This window comes from Trichosurus vulpecula, chromosome 4 (genome assembly GCF_011100635.1).
Source record: "Trichosurus vulpecula isolate mTriVul1 chromosome 4, mTriVul1.pri, whole genome shotgun sequence".
NCBI lineage: Eukaryota > Metazoa > Chordata > Mammalia > Diprotodontia > Phalangeridae > Trichosurus > Trichosurus vulpecula.
Window position 1 is genome coordinate 110,215,464 of NC_050576.1, and position 25,049 is coordinate 110,240,512.

At 44.4% G+C, this 25,049-nt stretch overlaps 1 protein-coding gene across 1 annotated transcript in view; it reads right to left on the reverse strand.

The window, feature by feature from the left end:
• The window catches only part of PLXNA2 (plexin A2), a 330,148-nt gene that overhangs the window by 275,653 nt on the left and 29,446 nt on the right, over positions 1-25,049 (reverse strand). Inside the window, exons 2-3 of the mRNA XM_036756742.1 lie at positions 15,082-16,348; positions 7,231-7,413 (exon numbers count right to left, since the gene is read on the reverse strand). Coding sequence (XP_036612637.1) covers positions 7,231-7,413; positions 15,082-16,269 — 1,371 coding nt within the window. The 5' untranslated portion in view covers positions 16,270-16,348. The remainder of the gene's footprint in view (positions 1-7,230; positions 7,414-15,081; positions 16,349-25,049) is intronic.

The following is a 25,049-nucleotide window of genomic DNA, read 5'->3' on the forward strand; positions in this document are numbered from 1 at the left end:
TAGCTAATGGGAAAGGGGATGTTGCCAAGAGTCTAGTGGCTCCTCTTATGTGTTTTCAAAGGGCAGAGCTTGTGAATTTGCAAAAATGCCCCAGGGGACCATCAGATGGTTACTCACTACCCAGACTCCTAGAAACAAAGGCATTGGTATGATCATCGCTCTAGAGCTGAAAGGGACCTCCGAGGTCATCCAGCTGAATCCCCACATTTTACAAATGAGGAGAATAAAGCCCATTATTGTCCATGGTTACACTGTGGCAGGATTTGAACCCAGGTCCTCGGACTCTAGAGGAGGATTCCAGTGTTCCTTCTACTATATCAAGCTCCCTTTCTTAAGGATTGTGGCAAGAGGTCAGCATCATCCTCCATGCCCAACTGGGCCATTTTTTAAAGACCTTTCTAACCAACACTCTAAGCTTAAAATCCAGATTTTTAGAAGGGCCTCTTCCTGAATTCAAGACTTTATTAATTGCATTGAAAAATACTTTTTTTCTTCCTGTATGCCTCTAAGATATCTTGTCTAATAGTATTCACATCTATGTTGGAATCATGTGTTGGAAGGAAGAGGCCTTCCTTGTAAAGCAGCCTTAGTGACAGGAAAACAGTAGTATCGGATAGAAGGTAGCTAGGTGGCATGGTGGAGAGACTGCCAGGCCGGAAGTCTGAAAGACTCATCTTCCTGAGTTCAAATCTGGCCTCAGACACCTACTAGCTGTGTGACCCTGGGCAAGTCACCTAACCTATTTGTCTTAGTTTCCTCATCTGTAAAATGAGCTGGAGAAGGAAGTGGCAAACTGGTCTAGTATCTCTGCTAAGAAAACCCCATATGGGGCCACAAAGAGTCAGACATGACTAAATAACAAGTATTGGATAGAGCATTAGAGGCAAGAAGACCTGGGTTCAAGTCTATCTTTTGGAACTTAATTGACTCTGTTTCCATTTCCTTATCTGTAAAAGGGGGATGGACAATGCATTGATTGGAGGATGGATAAACAACTTGCAGCATATGAATGTAAAGGTATATTAGGGAGCTGTAAGAAATGACACACGTGACCGATACAGAAAGAAATAGCTAAAGCTAAGGAAACAAGATAAGCAATGAATACACTGATGTAAATGGAAAGGACGCAACCACAAAAGTGGAAAAGGAACCCTGCAGAATTACAAAAAATAAGCAAAGCACCAAAGATACCTCCCCACCCCCACACCTTTGCAGAGGTAAGAAATCCCTGACTGTGCAATATTGCATATTTTTCAAACTTTTTGGTGGGATGACTTCGAGTCAGCTCTCATCTGTGTCCTCCTCCTTGACAACCTCAGTGCTGCGACACCTTCTCAAACTTATTGCCACTGACTTTCAATAATAATAATAATGAAGGAGGACAAAGAGAGGAAGGCAGGAGGAGGAGGAGGAGGAAGAAAAGAAGAAGAAGAAGAAGAAGAAGAAGAAGAAGAAGAAGAAGAAGAAGAAGAAGAAGAAGAAGAAGAAGAAGAAGTTGTCAGTATTTACAAGGCACTTTGAGGTCTGCTAAGTACATATGTTATCTCATTTGATCCCACCAGGGAGGTAGGTGCTATGCTGATGCTCATTTTACAGATGAGGAAACCGAGGCAATACAGGTTAAATGACTTTCCCAGAGTCACCTGGGATATAAACATTTGAGGGATTTGAACTCGGGTCTTCATGATTCAAAGTCCAGCACTCTATCCATTACACGCCACTTAGCTAACCTCCTGAAGGTCCAATAGCTCCCAAACTAGCACCTGTCAGAGGTAGGAATCACGCCCAGGCCCCATCAGGCATCACGCCTTCTACTATACATACTGCTTCTCTAAAAGTTCTACCAAGTGTTCTCCAGATCAAAAATCTGGTTAGAAGTGGAAGGACCCTAGAAACTATCTAGCCCCGATTCTAACTCCCTTATTGCACAGATGAGGAAAGTGAGACTCAGAGATTTATCTGTACTTGTCTAAGTCCACAGAGGTGGCAAGTGTAAGAGGTAGGACCCAGGTCCTCTGATTCCAAATACCAGACAGAGTATGAACCTTTAGATCAGAGGAGTCAACCCAATCTACCATAAAGCCACAAAAGTCCCCTAGGAGCCCTAACCAGATGAAAATGTGATTGGGAGATGCGTAACAAAATAAATAAATAAATTAATTAACCACAAGATGACATAAATAATGTTAATTTGTGGTTTTCCAAGTCAATATGTGTCCAGCAGGGATACCGAGGGATATCGAGGCACCAGCGAGGCATAGTAAAGGAAATCAGAGAATTCCCATTCTAGCCCTGCCACTCACTAGCTCGATGGCTTTGGGCCAGTCATTTGACCTTCTAGACCTCAGTTTCCTCATGTATAAAATGAGAGGGTTGGCCTAGAAGGCCTCCGAGTTCTCTTCCACCTCCAGATCTCTAATTCCTGTGATCTAAATAACCCTTGGGAGATTTCCAAAAGTTTATTTTCTCATGTCCTTGCAAGAAATGGAAGCCTCTTGAAGGCTGGAATCATTTTAGTTTTTGTCTTTATCCCAAGTCTCTCTGGAATGTAGCAGGTGCTTAATGAATGCTGAAGGAATGAATGAAGGAAGGAATTCAGTTGAAGAACAAATGGCCACCTGTTGGGGATTTTGGGGAGGAAAGTCTTCCTAGGGCGGGCGTGGGATTAGATGATGTCAGAGGGCCCTTCTCGGATGCCACACCAGGAAGCTCATGCTTCCAAACCACCGGCAGTAGCTAAGCCCTCGGTAAGTGCTTTTGGGTAGTGATGAGGGGAGTATGATGATATTGGTGAGTCTGTTTCCCCCGACCCTAGTTGGTCACCCCATAGAGACGGCCTATTTCTATGGGTTAGGGGTAGAGCAGGCTGACAGCTGCATGGCCCCCCAAGGGAAGGAACGAAAGCTGAACACCCTCGGCTTCCCTCCCCCACCCCCTGCCACTGGTCTATTTTCTTCTTTATTTTCCTTTCCGTGTTGAAAGAGTGGTGGAGCCGGGACTAGAGAAGCATTTCCTGGGGACATTCCAGGGCTTCCTGACCGGCTGCTTCATTGGAGGGCCTGGGGTGGGGGTGGTTACTGGGCAGGGCAAGGAACAAGGTTGGGATTTCAGTCAGGCTCCCTGAAAGGTGAATGTGGAAGCAGAGGGTGAGCAGGTTGAAGGAGGTGAGTGACACAGCCAGAGAAATGGATGGTCGGTGCAAAGGACAAGCTGACATCTTGAGGGCGGATGGCTTACATGTCTGAAAGTGCCCCACAGGCTGCGGTTTCCCCTGCCCCACCCTCGAACCCTCTGACTTGCCTATACATATTGGGGCCATGTTTTCTACAGAGTGAACTAAACATGTCCAAGTTGAGCATTCAATTTGGAAAGATGCCTTATAAGAAAGAACTTTGTGTTCCAAAAAAGGCAAACAGATATTGGGCAGCTTAATACCACGGTGGCCAAATATTTCTACTCTGCATTAATTCACTGATGCATTTTAGATCTAAGTTGGAAAGGACCTTAGGGTCCAGTCCCCTCATTTTTCAGAAGAGGAAACTGAGGCCTCCTGAGGGGATGCGACTTACCCATAGTCACACAGATAGTAAGTTGGCACAACAGGGGCTCAAATACAGGTCCACTCTTTTCACTGCACCCTGAGCTTTCCTTTCTTCAACTCAAAGGGTCACCAGGGACCTGGGTGCATAGCAGACAACACACTGACATCTTACTCCATTACATATTGTCATACATCCCGGAATGGTGCACTTGGTCCCACTCACTGACATTAGTTAGGAGGCTTGGGTTCTAATCATTGTTATATGACTTTGAGCAAATCACTTCACTTTGCTGGGACTCAGTTTCCTCATTCGAAGATGAATAGATTGGACTAAATTAGGGCTTCTTAACCTGGGATCCATGAACCTAAAAAAAAAATTTTAATAACACTATTCTGATATAATTGGGTTCCTTTGTAATCTGATACATTTTATTTTTATGTATTTAAAAACCTTATTCTGAGAAGAGGTCCATAGACTTCACCCAATTGCCAAAGGGGTCCACTGCATAGAACAGGCTAAGATCTCTTGGGATAGATGACCCAAGATTCTATGGTTCTAAGATTCTTTGAACTCTTTCCCCTGGAAAGAAGGCTGCTCTGTGCTAGGAAAATAGCGTTAGCCATCATATTCAAGAGAGGAAAGCAGGAGGCACATTTCCTAGTTATTTCCTCCGTGGATATCTAAAAGAACACAAGGCCAGTTGGAGGTGGGGGCAACACCCGGATTGGACAGAGAAAGGGTTAAAGAGAGCTCTCCAGTGACATATGAACCAGACCAGATCTGGAAGGTTCATGGCCTTCACGCCAAACCCATATCTATTTTCTCACCCCTTCCTGGCAGCTTTACAGGGATTCTCCCAGAAGCTCCCTCCTGCTTGCCCTCCCTCTCCTGGTTCCTTACCCCCCCCACCCCCTTTCCCACCTTCCCAAATCCTTTCCCTTCTAAGGCCCTCAACTGAGCCATGAGGAGAGAGATGATTGGGTCAGCTTCAAAGAGGAGGACGAAGCAAGGTCTCCACTGAGGCTGTCAGTAGCAGGTGGTGGGGAGGGGTCTGGGGGAGGAAGGATTAAGCTAGGACTGGAAAGAATGCTGCTCCTATAATCCCACATAATGAACGAGATTGTGCTCCTGCTCCCAGCCCTAAATGCTCGACAAGCAGGTACAAGCTGTTGGCTTTAGTCTGCCTCAAGAGTGGCCTCCTTGGCTGCCAGAGTCAGGCAGCCTAAACCCTCCAGCTGCTGATGTCATCATGGCCAGGGAAAGCTGCTCCCCAGACTGCATGCTACCCGGGCTCCAAGGGCAGGGCTGAGGGTTCATCCAGCTGGAGAAGGAGAGGTGGGAACTCCAGGTGGCATACCCATCTACCCCAGCTCAGTGGCGTACCAACAACCACACCCTGACCCTGGCTGGTTTGAAATTGTTATTAGGAGTTTTAGTAATAATAATGATGATGATAGATGAGAAAAATGAGATAATGATAATTAACTTATTTTATTCTACTGCCCTTCATAGGATCATTACCTAGAGCTGGAAGTGACTTCAGGAAATATCTGGTCCAACCTTTTCTTTTTAGAGTTGAGGAGACTGAGGCCTGAGGAGGCTGTGTCCTGGCCAAATTCAAATAGCTAGGGGAGTCAGAGAAGTGGGATTTAACTCACCCTAGAGCCAGTGCTCTTTCCACTGTATGACAAATGGCATGACTAATTGGATTACTCTCCATATCCTGTTCTCATTCCACATTTCCATCCTCCAAACCTTTGCTCATGCTGTCCCCTATGCCTAGAATGATCTCCACCCCTATTTCTCCACAGGTTGAAATTTCTACCTTTCTTCAAGGCTTAATTCAAATGCTATCCCCTCCATTAAATGTCTCTTCTTGGACCTCTCCCACTTTCCTCTCCCTAAGGAGAGAAAGTTATCTCTTCTATAACTTTCTTTCAGGTTGTGTTTGTCCTTTGTTCTGGAAGAGGACCATGACATCAGAAAGATGATGACATGACTTGCAATTGACTTTGATTTGCGTGAGGTGGGGCTGTGCAAGGTTTCCAGCCTCACTGTCTCCTCTAGAGCCATCTGGGTCCAGTGGGGAGAAATTCATCAGGATGACTGGAGATGACCCAGGATACAATGGGATACCCTGGCCCTTTTAGGCTAAGGTCTTTTCAGGTTCTCACTTTGAGCAGGTAACCTCCATTCACTTAATAGCCTCTTTACAAAGGTAATCAAGGGATGGTCCCTTTAATCAGAAAAAAAAAAAAATCAAACTAGGAGGGGAAGACAGACCCTCAGGGTTCTTGGTCAAAAGAGAAACAGTTACTATTTACTATTTACAAGTTTCTTTCAACACTTTACCTGGACCCGTTGTAGGCACTTATCACTTGTCTCCCAGTTATTGGTTTATCTGTCCTTCCCTCCAGCACCCCACCAAACTGTATGCTCACAGTGGGAAGGGACTTGTGTGTTCTTGATCCTGTTATCACTAGTATCTAGAACAGAAGGGCCTTAATAAATGTTTGTGGACTTGGATGGGATTTATATAATGCTAAAGATTTCCAAAGCACTTCCTCACACTTGGTGATGATGCCGATAACCGCTAACATTCTATAGGGCTTTATAGTTTACAAAGCACTTTATATACATTAGCTAATGTTGTTCTCATAACAACTCTGCAAGTTAGAGTTATTGTTACTCCATTTTGAAGTTCAGTGAGATGACCGGGCCGCCTATGGTCACACTGATGACTCTCAGAGCCAGGACGTGAGCTCTGTTCATTCCGAGACCTCCACTCTTTTCAAAGCCCTACCCAGCCTTAACCAGTCTCTCTGCATCCATGCAGGCACTCAAAAAAAACCAAGCCAAAACAAACAACTTGCCATCAATGAATTCAGTATTCTGTTATCTGGACCAATTAGAGGTAAAGGGAGAATTATGGTTTGAAAAAATGAGAAACCAGATCATACAAAAACTGTTCCTATTTGGTGTTAATTTCTGTTTGATTTCAGTCCCCCCAGCTTATAAGAAGATGTATCTTTTGTATTTCAGGGAAGGAATAAAATGAGTTTTAATTCCTTGTACATCCACCAACTGATGGTTTGTTCAACATTTTTATCAAAGATTTGGCTGAAGGCATAGATTGCATGCTTATCCAATTCGTGGGTGTCATGAAGTTGGAAGGAATAGCTAATATATTGGACGACACAATCAAGATTTTTTCAGTGTCTCAACAGGTTGGAATGGTGAACTAACAAGATAATGGCAGACAGGTGTGGGACATTGCTTATAATATCAAATATTTTTGTTGTATTTTGCCAATTTTTTTTTCTCTTCTTTTAAAAAAAATTCTTTACTATAAGATATGGCTTTTTCAGGGCAGGGAGGGAAAGGGATTTAGGGGGAAAATTTAGATTGTGTAAAATAAAAGCTATTGATAAAAATATTTAAAACAAGAACAAACAAAAACCCACAAGATAATGGCAAGAGGAGGTAGGGGGTGGGGGCATACTAGTTGGTAGAGGAAGCCAGCTTCAGGTTTAAAAAAAAACTCTGGAATAGTCCACAAATTGGATCCTCTTCTCCCCTGGATTGCCCATAGTTAGATCCTTTCCCATTGCTGTCTTCCAGAAAATCTTGGTGCCAACATCTTTTGCCAAATCTCACCATGACACCTGGAGTACATTAAAGTGCCTACCTTCTTTAGCTTGCCGCTCTTGGTACCCACAAAGACCACACTGTAGCCATTGTAGACATAGGAGGCTACTGATGTCATTCGGTCCCGGCTGGTGGTGAAGAGGGTGAGCCCTTCTACAGGAGTGGAGCCCCCCAAAGGCTGGTTGATGTCCAAGCCACAGAAGTTGTCATCTATGGGGACCGGCTGGAAAAGAAGGAAGGGAAAATTATGAGTAAAGATGAGAGTAGAAAATGGTCATTTTCTTCAAGCCTGAGATGCTGGGCATACTCAGAGTTACCATCATTGGCCAATGAAGCCTCATAGAGACAGACTGGCCTTCATCCTCTATTACCTGGAAATGCTAAATGCTCAGTAACTTTTTTCTGAGAGACTGAAAAATTAGGAACTATTCATTGACCCACAGAGAGGTTTCATAGGACCCTTCAGACAGCCTTCCAAGAGGTGCCCAGGGAGTGATTCATTAGAGGAAAGGGTTAGACAAGATGACCTCTGAGCTTCTTTCCAGTTTTAAATCTATGATCTTATGAATCAAATTCTCTACTATTCATCCAAAGTTGTCACTAAGTCACTTCGGGGGTGGGGACTAGTGGCTGCTTGCAAACTTGAAATACTAGCTTAGATTTTTCTGTGGTCTAAGTTCACCATGGATCTCAATTCTTTTAGATCCCATTTGAAATACCACCTCCTCCAAAAATCCTTCTTTGATTTTCCTGGTCAATAACAGTCTTCCTCCTGAGACCTCATATATCAACCAAAGGATGAGCCAGTCAACAAAAAACTTTACTTCGTAACTCCCCAATGCAATTAGTAAATATTATTGTGTCTTAGACTCATCCATATTGCTGTTATCTACTAGATTACAAGCCCATGGAAGGCAGACACCTTATTTTACCTAAACTTTGTATCCACCCCAGGACTTAGCATAATGCTAGTAGGGGCTTCATAAAAAAAAAAATCCTGTGGGGTCTAAGTGCAGTGTTCCTCTCCTCTCCTCCCCCCACCTCTGTTATTGGAATTTTTCTATCATCAGGGAGTGTTAGTATGTGCTCTCCCTTTAAAGAGCAAGGGGCTTCTGGTCATTTTTCTTCCTTGACTTCTATGTCCTTATTTTTATTCAGTCAGTCAACAAGTATTTATTTAGCACTTACTAGGTGTCAGGCAATGTGCCAAGTTCTAGGGACAAAAAAAGGCAAAAAATAGTTCCTGCCCTAGACCTTACATTCTAATGAGGGAGACAACATGTAAATAACTAGGTATGTCTAAGATTTATACAGTATATGTGAAAGGAAATCTGAGAGGGAAAGGCATTAGCACTGACAGGGGGAACAAGGGACAGTCTCTTGCAGGAGGTGGCATTTGAGCTGGGTCGTGTAGGAAAGTGGGCAGTGAGGAAGCAGAGGTGAGGATTGAGAGAAGTCCAGATATCACAGACAGCCAGTGCCAACGCACAGAGATAGGAGATGGAGTCTTGTCTTCAAGGAGCAGCTAGTAGACCAGTATTGCAGGATCAAAGAGTGTAAAAAGACTGGAAAGGTACGAAGGGGCTGTGTTATTATCTTTAAATGCCAAACAGAAGAGTGTATATTTGATCCTGGAGGCAGTAGGGGGTCAGTGGAGTTTATTGAGTGAATAGGGGAATGAAACGGTCATAGCTACTCATTAGAAAAAATCACTTTGGCAGCTGAATGGAGGATGGACTAGGTCGTAGGTGTCAGCCGACAAAACTTCGAGTTCAGCCTGAGCTAGATTAAAATGTAATTGGGAACTGTTTAGCAAAATGAATAAAAATACAATACAACATGGATAATGTTAATTTGTTTTTCCTAATAGGTGCTTGTCAATAGGTGCCCCACAGAGATCCCTTCCTATATGAGTTTGATTTTGCTAGACTGGAGTGAGGAGACATTTGAGGCAGGGAAGCCAGTTAGCTTCTATGTGAGGAGTGACTGGGGGCCTACCCTAGAGTTGTGACTGTGTCCTGACCTGGAGAGAAGGGACTATATACAAGAGATGTTTTATATTAAAGACTGGATGAGAAAGATTTGTCTACTATAGAAGAATTCTTGGGGCAGCTGAGTGGCCCGGTGGATAAAGTGCCAGGCCTAAAGTCTGGAAGATCTGAGTTCAAATCTGGCCTCAGACACTTCCTAGTTGTGTGACCTTGACCAAGTCACTTAATCTCAGTCTGCCTCAGTTTCCTGATCTGTAAAGTGGGGATAGTAATAGCATCTACCTCCCAGGATTGTTGTGAGAATCAAATGAGATAATAATGTAATTATAATATAATATAATATAATATAATAATAAAGCATGCAGCACAATGCCTGCCACATAGTAAGGGCTATGTAAGTGTTAGCTACTATCATTATTCTTATCTCAAACATCTCCAGCGCTCTTTTATTGTCCCTCACTTTTCAAGGGCAGAAGGTGGAAGGCCAATTCTCCCCAATCTCCAATTCACACTGAGCTCAATAAAAGAGTTCTAGATTGACATTCAGGGGACACGGACTTGGCTTTGTCACCAAGTAGTGGAGTAAACTTGGTTGAGTAAATTCAGATTCAACATTTGCAGAGCACCTATTGTTCTGTGAAAGGCACTACTGACCTGTATGGACCTCAGTAACCTGGGTTCAAATTCTGCCTCTGACACTTACAGTGTGATCTTCCTGAGCCATCTAACTTCCTTGGGTCTCTGCCTCCTTATGTGTAAAATGAAAGGTTGAACTCAGCACCTTCAGCGGCCTCTTACAGTTCTATACCTACATCTTCATCTATAAAATGAAGAAATTTGACTAACTAGGTACTAGCTCATATTTATGTACCACTCTGAATTTAGCAAAGTTCTTTTTCTGCAGCAACCCGGTGAGAAAGAGAGTACAAGTACTCCATTCCACAGATAAAGAAACTGAGGCTCAGAGAGAGATTAAATGACTTGCCTAGTGACACCCAGCAACTAGGTATTGGAGGTGGGACTTGAACTCTGGTCTTTGGCCTCTAAGACATGTTTGATTTCCATTCTACCAAACTGGGTTTTTAACTGGGGGTCCATTAATTTGCTTTAAAAAATATTTTGATAACTGAATTTTAATATAATGGGCTTCCTTTGTAATCCCATATATTTTATTTTATGCATTTAAAAAACATTACTCTGAGAAGGGTATTCCTAGGTTTCACCAGACTGACAAAGGAGCCCAGGACACATAGGGGTTAAGAATTCGGGCTCTAGACGATCTTTCCAGCTCTAAATGTTGTGATTCCATGATTCAATCTGCTAGACTACAAGCTTCTTGAAGGGAGAGGTTGTACCATTCATTTCTGTATTCCATCTAACACATCCCCTTCTCCAACTCCTACCATGGGGTAAACAGGCACAGGACATGAGTTCCACAAGCTAGGGCAGGTACTCAGCTGGTACTTGATGGCTGATCACTGCCAAGTGCTCTATGGAGAAAAGTTTTGGACTGTGGGCCAGAGGAATAGCACTTAATCCTTCCTTAGCAGCTCCTTCCTGGTACGGAAATAAGTCTTGTCCAAATTGAGGGGGAAGGAAATGACTATTGTGGGAAGCATAGAAAGCACTAGAGGAACCTCCTCCTGCCACAGACATCCTACCCTCAGCAGGGAAGAGCCATCTTTTGAACCCTGTGAAGCAGCCTGGGGTATGTAGTGGAAGAACCCTGGATGTCAGATCAGAAGATTGGGGTTAGTATCCTAGCTGTGCCATTTCACTTTCCGTGTGACCACAGGCTTCACCTCTCTGGGCTTTACGTTCTTCATACAGAAGATGTGCCAACTTCACAGGGTTATTGTAAGGGTCAAATGAGATCGTGTATTCAAAGCACTTTGAAAACCAGAACACATTATACAAATGTCTGTTATGATATTACTGCTCCTGCTGCTGCTGCTGCTACCACCACCACCACCACCACCACCACCACCACTACTACTACCACTACTACCACTACTACCACTACTACTACTCTGGCAATGAAGTCAGGGATGAGCTTGGCTAGCTTACCCAAACTAGCTTTTCGTGTCATAGGGGAAGGTGAAGTACTCCTGGACAGGCAAAGATTCAAACAGACCAAGGCCTATGTTTCCTTATGTGAAAATGAGGTGGTTGGACTAGATGGATCTCTAAGGTCCCTTGCACCTCTAGGTCTATGAACCTCTGTCTTTAATGACACAACTAGTTGGTGTATTAGACAGAGTACTGGACCTGGAGTTAGGAAGACCTGAGTTCAAATCCTGCCTTAAATTACATAATCTCTCTCAATCTGTTTCTTCTTTTGTTACACACACACACACACACACACACACACACACACACATGCACACCCCTCCATCTCCCTTCTTCAGGCACTCGGGAGGCAGTGTGGTTGGCTCTAAACTTCTTAATCTATATTAGTTCCTCCCTTGACTTCCTTTACTGGCTCTGGGGCTGGACCCCAGAAGATGTAGAAGCCATGTTTCATTCACATTTATTATTAAGTACTTACTTATTATTAAGTACTTAAACACTATTAAACACTATGCTGTGTGCTGGGAATACAAAGATGCCTGTGGTCTCACAATCATGTCACCTCTCCTTCTACATAGGCACCTGTGTTCATTACATCGTCCCTTCTCACTGAGACTACTTCACTAGCCTCCTAACTGCTCACTCTGCTTTCAGTCTATCCCTGCTCCAATCCAGCCTTCACCCGGATGCCTGAGTAACACTAATGCACGTCTGGAATCGCACTGCCCCCCTCAAAAACCTTTAGCCGTTCTCCATTGTCTAGTGAACAAAGTATAAACTCTTGATTCCAGCTTTCCAGATTCTCCACCATCTGGCTCCCACTCATGTTCCTGGCCATCTCTCATAATCTCTCCCTCATATGGCTTATGTTCCAGACAAATTATACACGTCTTCATCCCCTGTTCTTGTTCTTCCATCTATAACCTCCAGGTTTTGGCTCGTACCATCCCTCTCCCCTGGAATGGATGCCTCTTCAAGCCCATTAATATTTACATACATGCATGCATGCACACACGTGTGTACATATACATGTACACACCACGTAGTATACATATATGTACATACACATATGTTTGCATCTATGTGCACATATAGACATATATACACACATATATGTATGCACACACACAAATATAGAGTCCCAAAAGTCTTAGTGCAGTTCAGAACTATTAAAGCTCACACATACATATGCATGTACACATACACATATGTTGTGTACATATCTCTATCCCCAGTATTCAGCACTGAGCTTAATAAGATGTTTGTTGAATGAATACTTGTCCATATGAGGAGTTCCTTAGACCTAAGTTTTACCCAGGTGCCTCAGTATGTCTGGGTTGTGGTCTTGGCTTTTCAAAAGGATAGCCCTGGAGGACAGGGTCTAGCAGGGCCCTTCAAAGATGTCGAGCTTTCCAGAGGGGCCCAGTGATGGACTGTGCTCTGATCTTCTCAGAACCAGCTCCTAGCTAAGTTCAGAGCTAAGGCTGATGGGTCACTTGTTGATCAGCTGTTCTGGCCGCAGAGACTAGAGAAGCCCGTCTCCTAATTCAAGCTTCCCAGCAGGGCCAAAGCCACAGTCGCTGGGCTGAGAGAGACAGGCAGCCTGGAGGACATAGTCCTCTATTCTTGCTGCGGTCTAGATCTGTGAAGGGAATGCCCTCAAGTACACATACAACAATGAAATCATACATCTTCGAAGAATCAGGGAACGTCCAAGTAGGGTTACATAATTACCATGCAGCAAATGCAAATACATGGACAGCTGGGTGGCACAGGGGATGCAGCGCTGGGCCTGGAGTCAGGAAGACCCGAACTCAAATCTAGCCTCAGACACCTACTAGCTGTGTGACCCTGGACAAGTCACTTAACTCTGTTTGCTTCAGTTTCCTTATCTATAAAATAAGAGAAGGAAATGGAAAACTACTCCAGTACCTTTGCTAAGAAAACCCCAAATGGGGTCAGGAAAAGCCAGATACAACTGAAAATGACTGAACAACAACAAATAAAACAGAAAAAGTTTAATAACGATATTGCCTAGCCCTTGGCTCTCTGCTTCCCCTACTATTCCCCGTCCCCCTCAACTCCCCCATCCTTGTCCCATGGAGAGGGGAGCTATTATTTGGTCCCATCTTGACCTGCAAGCTTAGCATCATCGCTCCAGGGGTCATGGTCCAGGTCCGTGCTGTCCAAAGCCCCAAATCAGTTCTGGGCCTGATGATGTTCTGTTTACTCATCTAGATATTGGGGAAATTGGACTAGGTGACCTCTGAGGTGCCCTCTAGCTCTAAGTCTGTGACCTTGTGTTCCCAAGGACCGCACGAGGCCTCACACTGGGATTCCCTCCCTGTTCCATCTCCCTCTTGCCATGTTCTCAGTAAGTCAAACAGTCCTAGGCTTAAAGTAAAGGGAATCATGGGAGTCATAGAGAAAGAGGGGAGGGGCCCATCCATCTGACTTTCTTAGAGCAATGAACTTAAAGTCACATGACCTTGGTTTGAGGCCTAAGATCATAGATTTGGAGTTGGAAATGCCTTTAGAAACAAGGCCCCAAGTTAAGAGTGAGGATTTAAACGCAGGCCCCACGACTCCAAGCTAAACCATCTTTTCTTGTGCCCCCCACTTTTGTGTCCTTCCTCCACCACTTATTAGTTCAGGGACTGTGCACACATGGCTTAACTCTCGGCCTTGATTTTCTCATCTGTGAAATGAGGGTGATAACCCCTGTCCCGTCTACTTCACAGAGTCGCTGTGAGGGTCAAAAGAGTGAGAGGACGTGAAAACACTTTGTGGGCCACGTCTACCAGCCAGAGGCCTTTGTTTGTTGTCACTGTTACTTCTATCATTCTAGAACCATGTCTCCCCTCCTCTCCCTCACCGGTGTCCTTATTTTCCTCATGTAACAAGTCTGGGCCTGTCCCCCTGCAGCAAGACAGGAGCAGAGAAGGGTGTCGGTTTCCTCTCTCCTCTGGCTCAGGAGCAAGGCAGGAATTTGCAGTTTCCTCCTGACAAGGCCCCCTCCTGCTTTGTGGGAACACCCTCTGAGCCATGCGAGGGAGAATTAACCCTAATATTTCCTCCAGCCTTCCCCCTGTCTTTCCCCTCCCCCATTCTCTCTTCCTTTTCCACTCTGACTCCACCCCAGCTCATCTCAGTTTTCTCCTCTGTAAAATGGGGATAGTCATAGCTCCTCCCTCACACGGCTGATATGCAGATCAAATAAAAATACTGTATATAGATTGCTTTGCAAACCTTAAAGTGATATATAAATGTCAACTATTATTATTGTTGTCATAAAAGTCATCTTTATTATTGATTGATTGGGCCAGACTAGGATTTAGAACCGGAAGAGATTTTAGAGAAACCATCTGGCTTCTAAAACCTCATTTTATAGATGAGAAAACTTAGTCCCAGAGAGAAGTAGTGATTTAAACCCAGGCAATCTAGATTAAGTGACTTGCCCAGGGTCACACAGCTAGTAAGTGTCGGAGGCCAGATTTGAACTTAGGTCCTCCCGGCTCTCGGCTGGTGCTCCATCCACTGCATCGCCTAGCTACCCCTAACCCAGTCTTCTGGGCTCTAGGTTCAGCATGCTGTTCATGACATCATGTTGTCTTATAAGAAATATTCGCTGAATAAAGCCTATTAGCAAAGTACCATGCTCACTAGTAATATACTAACACCAGATTCTTGAAATCTAGTCCCTTTCAGAACCTTAGCAATACATAGATGTGGTGAGAAGAGGATGAGGAGGTTAATAGTGAAGAGCAATGGGAAATTCCCAGCCCAGAAAACCCGGCCCTAGTGGAGAAGGGAGCCGATAGAGTCCTTACCGCTTTGGTGCACTGAACGTCTTTCCCCAGAAGCCAATTAAGTTCCAGGTTGCCTTCACCTTGATAACAGGATTGTAAACGTTCCTTAATCTGGGTGTTAATGGCCCGGATGGGGAAGGCACAGAGGGCCGAGTCATCAGGAGGGTGGTGATACTGCTTCTGCCCCTTGGAGAAAATGGCAAAGAGGACATCGTCCTGGCTGCTGATGTTCAAGGCCCTGGCCAGAGAGTCTCCAGGTTTTGAGAGGTAGGCAGCCTGGAGGAGGCGGTACTCCACCCCGGCCCGAGTACAGCCGAAGGGCAACGAGACATAGGAATGGAACTTGGGGTCGTTCTTGCAGAGCCGCACAATGCGGGAGGTATAGAAGAGGTCACCCGCCGAATTGATGGCAACACCTTCTGGAGTCTCCGGTTGGACGGTGAGGAAGTAGACGAAGCCACCACTGGCGAAGCCATAAATGTAGAAGATGTCAAAATGGGAGACCAGGGCCAGGGTGTCCGAGGGGATCTTGATGAGAGAGGAGACAAAGTCGCTGTGTAACTCGTAGTCCAGCATGGCTGAGGACTCTGGGTCTCGCGGAAGCTTGCGGCTGGACAGCGTGGGAAAGTAGTCCTGCTTGCCATCGACTGCTGTGCCGATAAAAAGCTTTCCATCTTCCCCCTCGGAGCGCACAATCACTCCATACATGGTGCCTGTCTTGTTAACGCTTGATAAGTAGTGCTCTTTCTTGTGAGATGGCTCTACAAGGATGAAGAGGTCGTCTAGGCGGAGTAACTTGCAGACCCCTTGGTATAGGCTCCCACAGGCCAGCAGGCGGTTTTCCGAGTAGTCAATGATGAGCAGCTTGTTCACATTGTTGGTGAGGGTGAGCACCTCGCTGCAGGGCTGGACGATGAGGGGTGGGTAGCAGGACTTGTTGTCCTCCTCCGGCCCCGTCTTATGGGCCACCTGGATAGTCAAGTTGCCAGACAGTTTGTAGACCCGGTTGATGGCCCCCACGTACACTGCCCCCGTGCCTCTATGCACAGTCAAGTGGTTGAAGGTCCAGTCTCTGTTCTCTGAGTGGAAGGTGCTGAGTTGCGGTGTGCCAGCTGTCAGGGGTAAGAGCAACACCCAAACCACTGAGACCAGAACGACTGGCCAGACATATGAGTTTGGGACCCGAGGCCAAGGTCCCTTTTGTTCCATTCTGAGTGGGGTAGGGAGAGGAGACAGATTCTCCAAGTTCTGGTTTATCCCACACTCCAAGGGTGAGACTCACATGGTTCTGGAAAACACAAAGCAGAGATGGTCAGATGCAGGTAAGCTTTGGAGAGACGTTAAGAGAGATGGCACTGTGTAGCAGACAGAGAGCTGGATTGGTGCCTTAAAAGCTTGGGTTCAGTACAGCCTCCAACACATACTGGCAATGTGACCCTGGGCAAGTTAATGAACCTGTCAGTGCTATACGCAGCTCAGAAAAAGCGCAACCAACTGTTGTCCCTTCCACAAGGCAGAGGTTAGGGGAACGGTGCCCCACAATTTGGGAATTCCCCTTAAAATTTTTTGGCCATTCCTTCCTAACAGAGAAGTCTGAATTTTTTCCTTTTTCTTTTATGGGGGTACTTACAGTACCTTATAGTAAAATTTGGGCTAAGTATTTGGTCATCGGCTATATGGAGATCAATATTAAGTAAAAATACTTTTTCTGTGTCATCTGCTGGCCTTTGTGTGTCATTTACGCCTTCCATGAAATTCCCCCCAAATTACGCTGACCTGGCAATATATCAAAACCGGGATGCAGAAAGTCACAATGTGGGAGGGATAATTGTACTTTGGTATAGGAGTTTCCTCCCCCAGGAGTCCCCTATCTCAATGAAATCACAGGTCCACTCACTATCCTTTCAGGGAAAACACAAAGCAGAAATGTTTTAGAGAGGAAGAGAACTCATGGTCCTTAAATAATCCCCAATCCTGTTTCTTTCACAGATTCTTACGAATTCTTTCCCCTTTTCCATGCTTTAATTTTTCTAACTGTAATAGTGGATAGATCATTACCCTTCATGATGTAAAGTTGTTTTTCCCATTAAAAGTGATTCCACATCTATTATTCCAAAAAAAAGCCTAAATGGGGAAACTGAGGACCAGATTGAAGTTAGATGTCTTGTTCAAGGTGACACAGCTAGTTAGAAAGAGAGCTAAGACTAGATCCTGACTTCCAGGCTAGATCATAGGGTCTTCCCAATCGAAGGTTCATACCCTGAGTATCTCATTCAAATAAAAATTTTGGCTGTTTTTAGAGACTTTGGAGGAATCTGTTTCAAATTCAACTTGTGTTAGATTATAATAAATCACATTGATATTGTACTTTAAGGCTTGAAATCTCCTCACACAGGTTATCTTATTTGTTCCACACAACAGTCTTGTGCTATTATTATCCCATTTTATAGATTGGGAAACTGAGGCTTAGAGAAGCCCAGGGTCCACAACCAATAGGGGCTTGAGACAGGATTAAAATCTGTTTCTTCCTGACAAGGTGATGCCTCTCATAAGAACTCCCATTCACACAGCACTTTTTTTTTCTTTTGACAATTGGGGGTTAAGTGACCTGCCCAGGGTCCTATAGCTAGTAAGTGTCTGAGGCCAGATTTGAACTTAGGTTTTCCTGACTCCAGGGCCAATGCTCTCTATCCACTGTACCACCTTGCTGCCCCAATGTAGCACCTGAAAGTTTGGAAAGCTCTGAATGTGTGTGAATTATCTTATTTGAGACTTACAATGAACCTATGCCACCTTGCTGTCACCAACCCCATTTTACAGATGAAGATATTGAAGCTCCTTAAATCGCTTGCCCAGGGTCACACAGCTAGTGGGTGGAAGAGGCTAGATTGGAACCCAGATCTCCTTTACCCCAAGACCAGCATTCTTATCTCTGTTTAAACTCATTTTCTTTTATTCTATCTTCTTTGGAGAGGAAGAGATAGTTGGACTATTTTCTAGCAAAAGTGGGACAGAATAGTGGCCTTGGAGTCAGGGGACCTAGGTTCAGATCATGCCTCTGAGGTTTACAGTCTGTGTGAACTCAGACTTGTCACTTCATGTCTCCTTTTCAATAAGATGAGATGTTTCTGCTAGATGGCCCCTAAAGTTCCTTCCACCTTCAAATCCATGATCTAATCATTCTGTAAAAAGTTGCTCATAGATTTGCTCTACATGAATACTTTCAGCTCCCATTTTCTCTCACCCTTCTCTTTTAAAGACCAAATAATCCCTGTTCTTTAACCTCACAGCCAGGCACATTATCAGTAAGAAAGGCATTGTCGTTTTCCAGTTGAGTTAGGTTGGGCTAATGGCCCAAAAGTGCCACTCAGAAGGAAGAATGGCCCCAGGAAGGCAGGGTTGCTGATTCCTCATCCATTTGGACAAGGAAAGTCCAACCACCCCCAGCAAGCTGCTTAATTCTGTATCTCGGCATTAAAGGCTGCTCAAGCTTTTGCTAATGGAAGTAGTTTTCTGGGTCATGTTCACTCAACCACACTGCACCCCGTGGACACCGCAGGGTAGAGAGAAGTGGGGGGAATAGAGGTTTGTGGGTCACTCCTACTCCAGGCATTACTTGACTATTCATTTGTGAAATAACAATAATAACCACGACTCACATGCTGACTGCACTTTAAGGTTCCTCCCTGTGTAACTTTGGAGAAAAATGTCCTCAACCCATATGGGCCTCGGTTTCCTGATCTGTAAAATGAAGGGGTTGGATTTGAGGTTTCCTCCAGCCCCTCTATCTATCTATCTATCTATAGATATAGATATCCATAGGTATATATATATATACATACCTACACACACACACATTATATACGTGTGTATGTGTGTGTGTGTGTCCTTTAAAGTTTATAAAGTGCTTATCTCACAGTGCCATTGCTAAGCAGCTAGTCTATATCGGGTGTCAGACATGCAGCCTGGGTAGGGGACAATCCTGAGGATGACTCAATCCACATTAAAATGTAATTGGTAAATATTTAACCTAATAAATAAAAATACAATAGAACACAGATCATGTTAACGAGGTTTTCTAAGTCAGTTGAGACCTGCGGGGATTCTTATGGATGGCTTCATGGCCCCCTGTTTCTATTTGAGTCTAAATGTTCCTATATTGGCTTTTCACAGAAGAGGAGACTGAGGATGAAAAACAAAGGGGCTGAAGAGGCCGCCTGGTGTGGTGGGAAGAGTTTGGAGTTTGGAGTCAGAGGGTCAGGCTTCAGTTCTTTCACTTACTGCTCATGTGAACTCAGGAAAATCACCTAACTTCTCTGGGCTTTTGTTATAACGTAGGGATTGGATGTGGTGACCTCTGAGGTTCCTTCCACTTTAAATGATGTTCATTTCAACAAGCATTCGTTCTTGTTGTTGTTGAGTTGTGTCTGACTCTCCATGACCCCATTTGGGGTTTTCTTGGCAAAGATACTGGAAAGGTTTGCCATTTCCTTCTCCAGATCATTTGACAGATGAGGAAACTGAGGCAAACAGGGTTAAGTGACTTGCCCAGGGTCACACAGCTAATAATTATCTGAGGCCGGATTTGAACTCAGGTCTTCCTGAGGACCAGCGATTTATCTACTGTACTACCTAGCTGCCCTCAGCAAATATTTATTAAGTGCCTAATGCACGTACAGTCTTGTCCTACATAATGAGGGAGATAGGAAGTTTAGGTAGGATTCGATGTCTGCCTCTAAGGCGTTTACTTTATAGTCTAGAGACAAACACATGTAACTGTTATGATAGACAGGTCCACATGATAAATACATTAAAAGGTCGTGAAATGAAATACGGTAGGAGGTCTGAAAGGGAAGGTCCAGGGGAATCAGGGAATTGAATTGAGTTTTAAAAGAGCTATAACCAATTCGGGGTGGGGGAGGGAAGGTGTTTTAGACAGAGGGAAGTGGAAATAGTGAGAATACAGACATAGAGATGGGAGAGTTGTTCAGCCATTTCAGTCACATGTGACATGACACTTTGTGATCCCATTTGGGGTTTTCTCAGCAAAGATACTGGAGTATTTTGCCATTTCCTTCTCCAGCTCATTTGACAGAAGAGGAAACTGAGGCCAACAGGGTGAAGTGACTTGTCCAGGGTCACATAGCTAGTAAGTGTCTGAGGCTGGATTTGAACACAGGTCTTCCTGAATCCAGGCCCAGAGCTCTATATACGGGGCCACCTAATAGTTCACTTAGACTACATAATACAATTTGTGAAGAGAAGCAATGAGATAAGTATGGAAAGGTTGAGTAGTCTCAGAGTCTAGGAAGCCTTGAATGCAGGCAAAGAAGTTTAAACTTTACTTGGAAGGCATTCAGGAGTCATTGAATACTTGGGGTATTATTCATCCTCCCTAAGCCTCAGTTTGCCTGTCTGTACGATGAGGAAATTGGATTGGACTACATGGCCTCTGAGCTCCCTTCTGGCTCTACATCTAACATCTTTGATCCTAAGAATTTTGAGCTGAGGAGTAACACGACAAGATCTATGCCTAAGAATTGGGAAAAAGTTATGTTTGTGTTGGGGCTGTAAACATCCCAGTTGAAGGTGGAAATCTCATTCAAATAGTGTTCAGGAGTCGCCTGAACCCTGCCCCATCCGGCTCAGCCAGGTTATAATTAGAACAGGACACACAGCCTTAGGCTGCTGGCCACATTCTTTGCCTTCTAAACCCTCCTCCAGCTCTCTTTTCTGAACCTTAGAGTCAAGCCTAACAATAGTGCCTCCTTGTCTGGGGCAGAACCCCTGAGATAGGACCCACATACCTTGGGTCAGAGTCACCCCAAGTGCTCATTGGGGTGAGTCATGAGGTCCCAGAGGCCTCCTTGAAAAGAGGAAAGCAACCCCAGTGTGAGCCATGGGCTGACCTCAGATCCTTCTGCCCCAGCCCTTCCGGCTCTCCACACACCGGCAAAGCCTCCCTCCCCACAAGAGCTCCCGTCAAGAGTTCCCCTTTGGAAGCCAGAGGGTATTTTTAGCTGCATTCCAGGGCTGGTAGCAAGACTCAGATTCCTAGAGAAGATAATCCTATGATTTTCAGAGATTCACCCAATTTTCCACCTGAAGGAGCACTTGGGAAGGACATTTCCTTTCCTCAGCCCTACTCCCGCCATATCTTTAGGTTAGGAAAATGCCCTCTTTTAGCAGAATGGGAATCAAACTCAGAATTCAAAGAGTTAATCAAATCTGGCCTTAAAATCTGGCCTCAACATTTACTAGCTGTGTGACACTGGTCAAGTCATTTAACCCTGTTTGCCTCAGTTTCCTCATCTGTCAAATGATCTGGAGGAGGAAATGGCAAACTGCTCCAGTATCTCTGCCAAGAAAACCCCAAATGGGGTCATGTAGAGTCAGACATGACTGAAATGACTGAACAACAACAACAAAGTGAGAGAGGTTGACATCATAATCAAGGACCCCTCAGGTCTCAGAGGCTGGAAATGTGACCGACTTAGAGATTTCTAACCCTCTAGGCCGGGCTGAGCAGGTCAAGTTTCCTCATCAGTGACAATAGAGGCCTGTTCTCTTCAATAGTTTGGATCTGATCAGAGCAAGCTGTTCCTGGTAGTGGGCCAAAGGACTGAGGTCCCTGGAGCCAGGGAGAAGCACCCAGTTATGAGCAGCTTTCACTCTAAGAATCTGGGAGCCCAAAGCAGCAACTTTCTCTTGCCTGGAGAGGAGATGGGACCCTCCCCAGTCACTTGACACATGGGACTTCCATAAGTTCTGTTGACTTTAAAGATGGAGGAAGCCAAGAACCTGTTGCCCTAAGTAGCCCAAGTTGGTGGCACTGAGCTGTGGCTCAAGTCTAGAGACACTCTGGAAAGGGTTAAATTTCCTATCAGAATTCAGGGATAGAGGAGGGTCTCAGCACCTGTCCCCAGACTTCATTTATCTTGCTCCCTGTGTTCTTGGTTTCTGAGCAGCGTTGCAGTGAGTTCTCAACTTTATTTGGTAAAGACCTTTGTAGGGAATTACTGTGTCTCCTACAAAAGAAAGTTCCTTGAGGGCAGGTACTAGGTTTTTTTTTTTTTTGTTTGTTTGTTTTTGGTACTTGATCCCCTAAGGCCCTTCCCTAGGATTGGTTCCTTAGTTCCCATTTTTCCAGCTTCCCCTAAGTTTTCTGAACAACCTGAAAGGGAGATTACTGTCTTCAATTTAGGAGTTATCTCCTTTAAGCAATCTGGAATTGCTTAAAGAGTTATAAAACTGTGATTCCTCTCTGACCCAGCAGTGCTACCATTAGGTCTGTTTCCCAAGGTGATCAGGGAAAAAGGAAAAGAGCCTATATGTTCTAAAATATTTATAGCAGCTGTCTTGGTGGTGGCAAAGAACTGGAAATTGAGGGGATGTCCGTCAATTGGGGAATGGCTGAACAAGTTGTGGTATATGATTGTGGTGGAATACTAGTGTGCTGTAAGAAACGACAAGCTGGTTGATTTTAGAAAAAATATGGAAAGACTTTCAATAGAATGTGAATGTAAGTTTCTAGAGGAGTATGGTGGTTATATTCTTTGTTTTTGTGTTTCCCAGTGCCTGGCACATAGTAGGCACTTAATACAGTTCCTATGTTCCTGTATCTTCTCTCATTCAGGAATCTGCTCCCTGCTCCTTCTCCAGGCTAAACTCTATCCTAGCAGCTTTTTGGTAGGTAATGTACAATGTCTACCTCGGTCCATGGCTTCTCACCTCTAGCTAGCTGAGGGGATCCCACCATCACATAAAGACAGTTCTAGGATCCAGAATTTTCCTGATTTCTCAATAATAATAGTAGCTCATATATCTGATATTTTTAATAGTTTGCAAAACCCCTTTCTCCCAATGCCCCCTGTGCAAATATCACTATTATCCGTATTTTACAGATGAAGGAGACAGATTCATAGAATTGAACTGCCCATCACCACACAGTAAATGCGACACAGACTCTCTGCCTATTCCCCAGTGTTCCCAGCATCCTTTTTAGCTTCTCACTTGCTTCCTATTTTCTTACCCTGAGCCTCAAACTAGAGGGTGCTGCTTTCTGGTATTCAGTCTCTGGGCTGAGTCACCAAGGGGTCAAGTTGGATGTCTGAGACAGAGCTCAAAGCCTGCAAAGGCTGTTCCACTAAATATTTTATCTCAAGGGCCTGATAACTCCATCTCCCCAGACAAGGATCTTGGTAGCAGGTGTTGGTGACAGATCTAGAAGGCACCAAATGCCTACCCGAGGAGCTGTCTGGGAGGCAGATGTCAGTGACGGGACAGGCAAAGAACAGCAATTAGAGGTTTGCAGTTCAGCTGAGGGGTCCTACCTGATGCTCGATTTGCCACCTCTACACCAACCTTAACTATTCCTCTTCGAACAGAGAAGATTGGAAGGTCATGGCAGCTAGAACCCTAGGGTTCCAAGCACGGATGAGGAAAAACAGAGGGAGTAAGTAATGGACCTTCTGCATCACTCAGGCTCTCTCTGGTCTCAGATGCTATTCTCCTTTGGTCCTCTCTACCTGGAAAATGTGGAATGGCTCTTCTGGGGAGAGATAGGATGCCACTGAGCTGCTAAGGTAATGGAGAAGTCAGTCTGATTCAGAGGAGGAGTGCAGGGAGAGCTGTGCTCATGAGGAATAAGGAATGATAGGAGCTTAAGGTGTCAGATGAGAACAGAGATCTGGGGGAGAAACCAGAAACCAGGAAAATGGCTCATTGGCAGATTTAAAGCTGGAAAGGACATCTGAGATCATGTCGTCCAATATCTTATTTTCCAGATGAGGAAACTGAGGCCTCAAGAAGTTGGGTAACCTGCCCAAGGTCACAGAAGTAATACCTATGTTTGTGAGGTGCTTCAAATCACCCCTTTTGTCTCCACACGAACCTTTGAAGTAGCAACTATAATACCAGTTTTATAAATGAGGAAATTTAGTCTCATAAAACTTAAGTGATTTGCTCCCAGTCAAAATGTTAATAAGTTTTCAGAGGCAGATCTGAAGCTCGGTCTTTCTTACTCCAAGGCCAATGTGGATCGCATCTATTATACGCCGTGTTCTAGTAAAGTAGCCCAGCCAGAACTTAATCCCACATTCTGGGACTTCAGTTCCAGAGTGATACACCATGCCATCTCCCTTCCCTAAACAGACAAGCTCCATGGGTTGAACCTTCTCCTTTTCCCGGCTAGCCATTCCCAAAGAGGAGCAGGTAGATGTCATAATGGAGAATGTCACTTCACGCGAAAGGTCAAGCATTCCACGTCGAGTCTCTAGGGGCCATTGAAAATGGTGGGAAAAGCAGAAGACTAGGGGTCCTCTGATTTCAAATCCTGGGTTCCATCCTTGAAAGTTCTATAACCTCAGGAAAAAAAATCACGTTCCTTTTTTGAGTTTTCCTCATCTATAAAGCTAGAGCAGAAATAATCCTTTCTTTGCCTGTTTCCTAGGGTTGTTATGAGGAGCTAAAGAAATAACATGTAGAAATGCTTACATAATTGTAAAATTTACCTTAAAGGAATGTGAAGTTTATTATTAAATTGAAGGTACTACCTAAGCAAGTTCAGGTATTGCATGAGGAAGGAAATTTCTGAATTCGTAGAGAGCTTAAAGCAGGAATGACTGAAGTTAGATAGAAAAAAGAACTTGACTAGAAGGATTCTCTGGAGAACCTTCCCAAGGGAGATTGTGGAATGTCTTTTTCTCTGTCAATTCAACAACAATTATAATGACAGTAATGTCAGCTTAATTTATAAAACATTTTATATTTTACAAAGCTCTTTGCACATTCCATCTCATTTAATCCAACCAACACTCATTAAATACCTACTATGCGCTACATGCTGCCTCTTGGGCCTTTTTTCTTTTAAGGTAAGATAAGGCGGTTACTTGAAGTCAGGGTGATGGATTAAACGACCTTCATCAGCTATGTTTGGCTCAAGATTTCTGTAAATCCAAGGCAAGGTGGGAATTGTATGTTCATAGGGA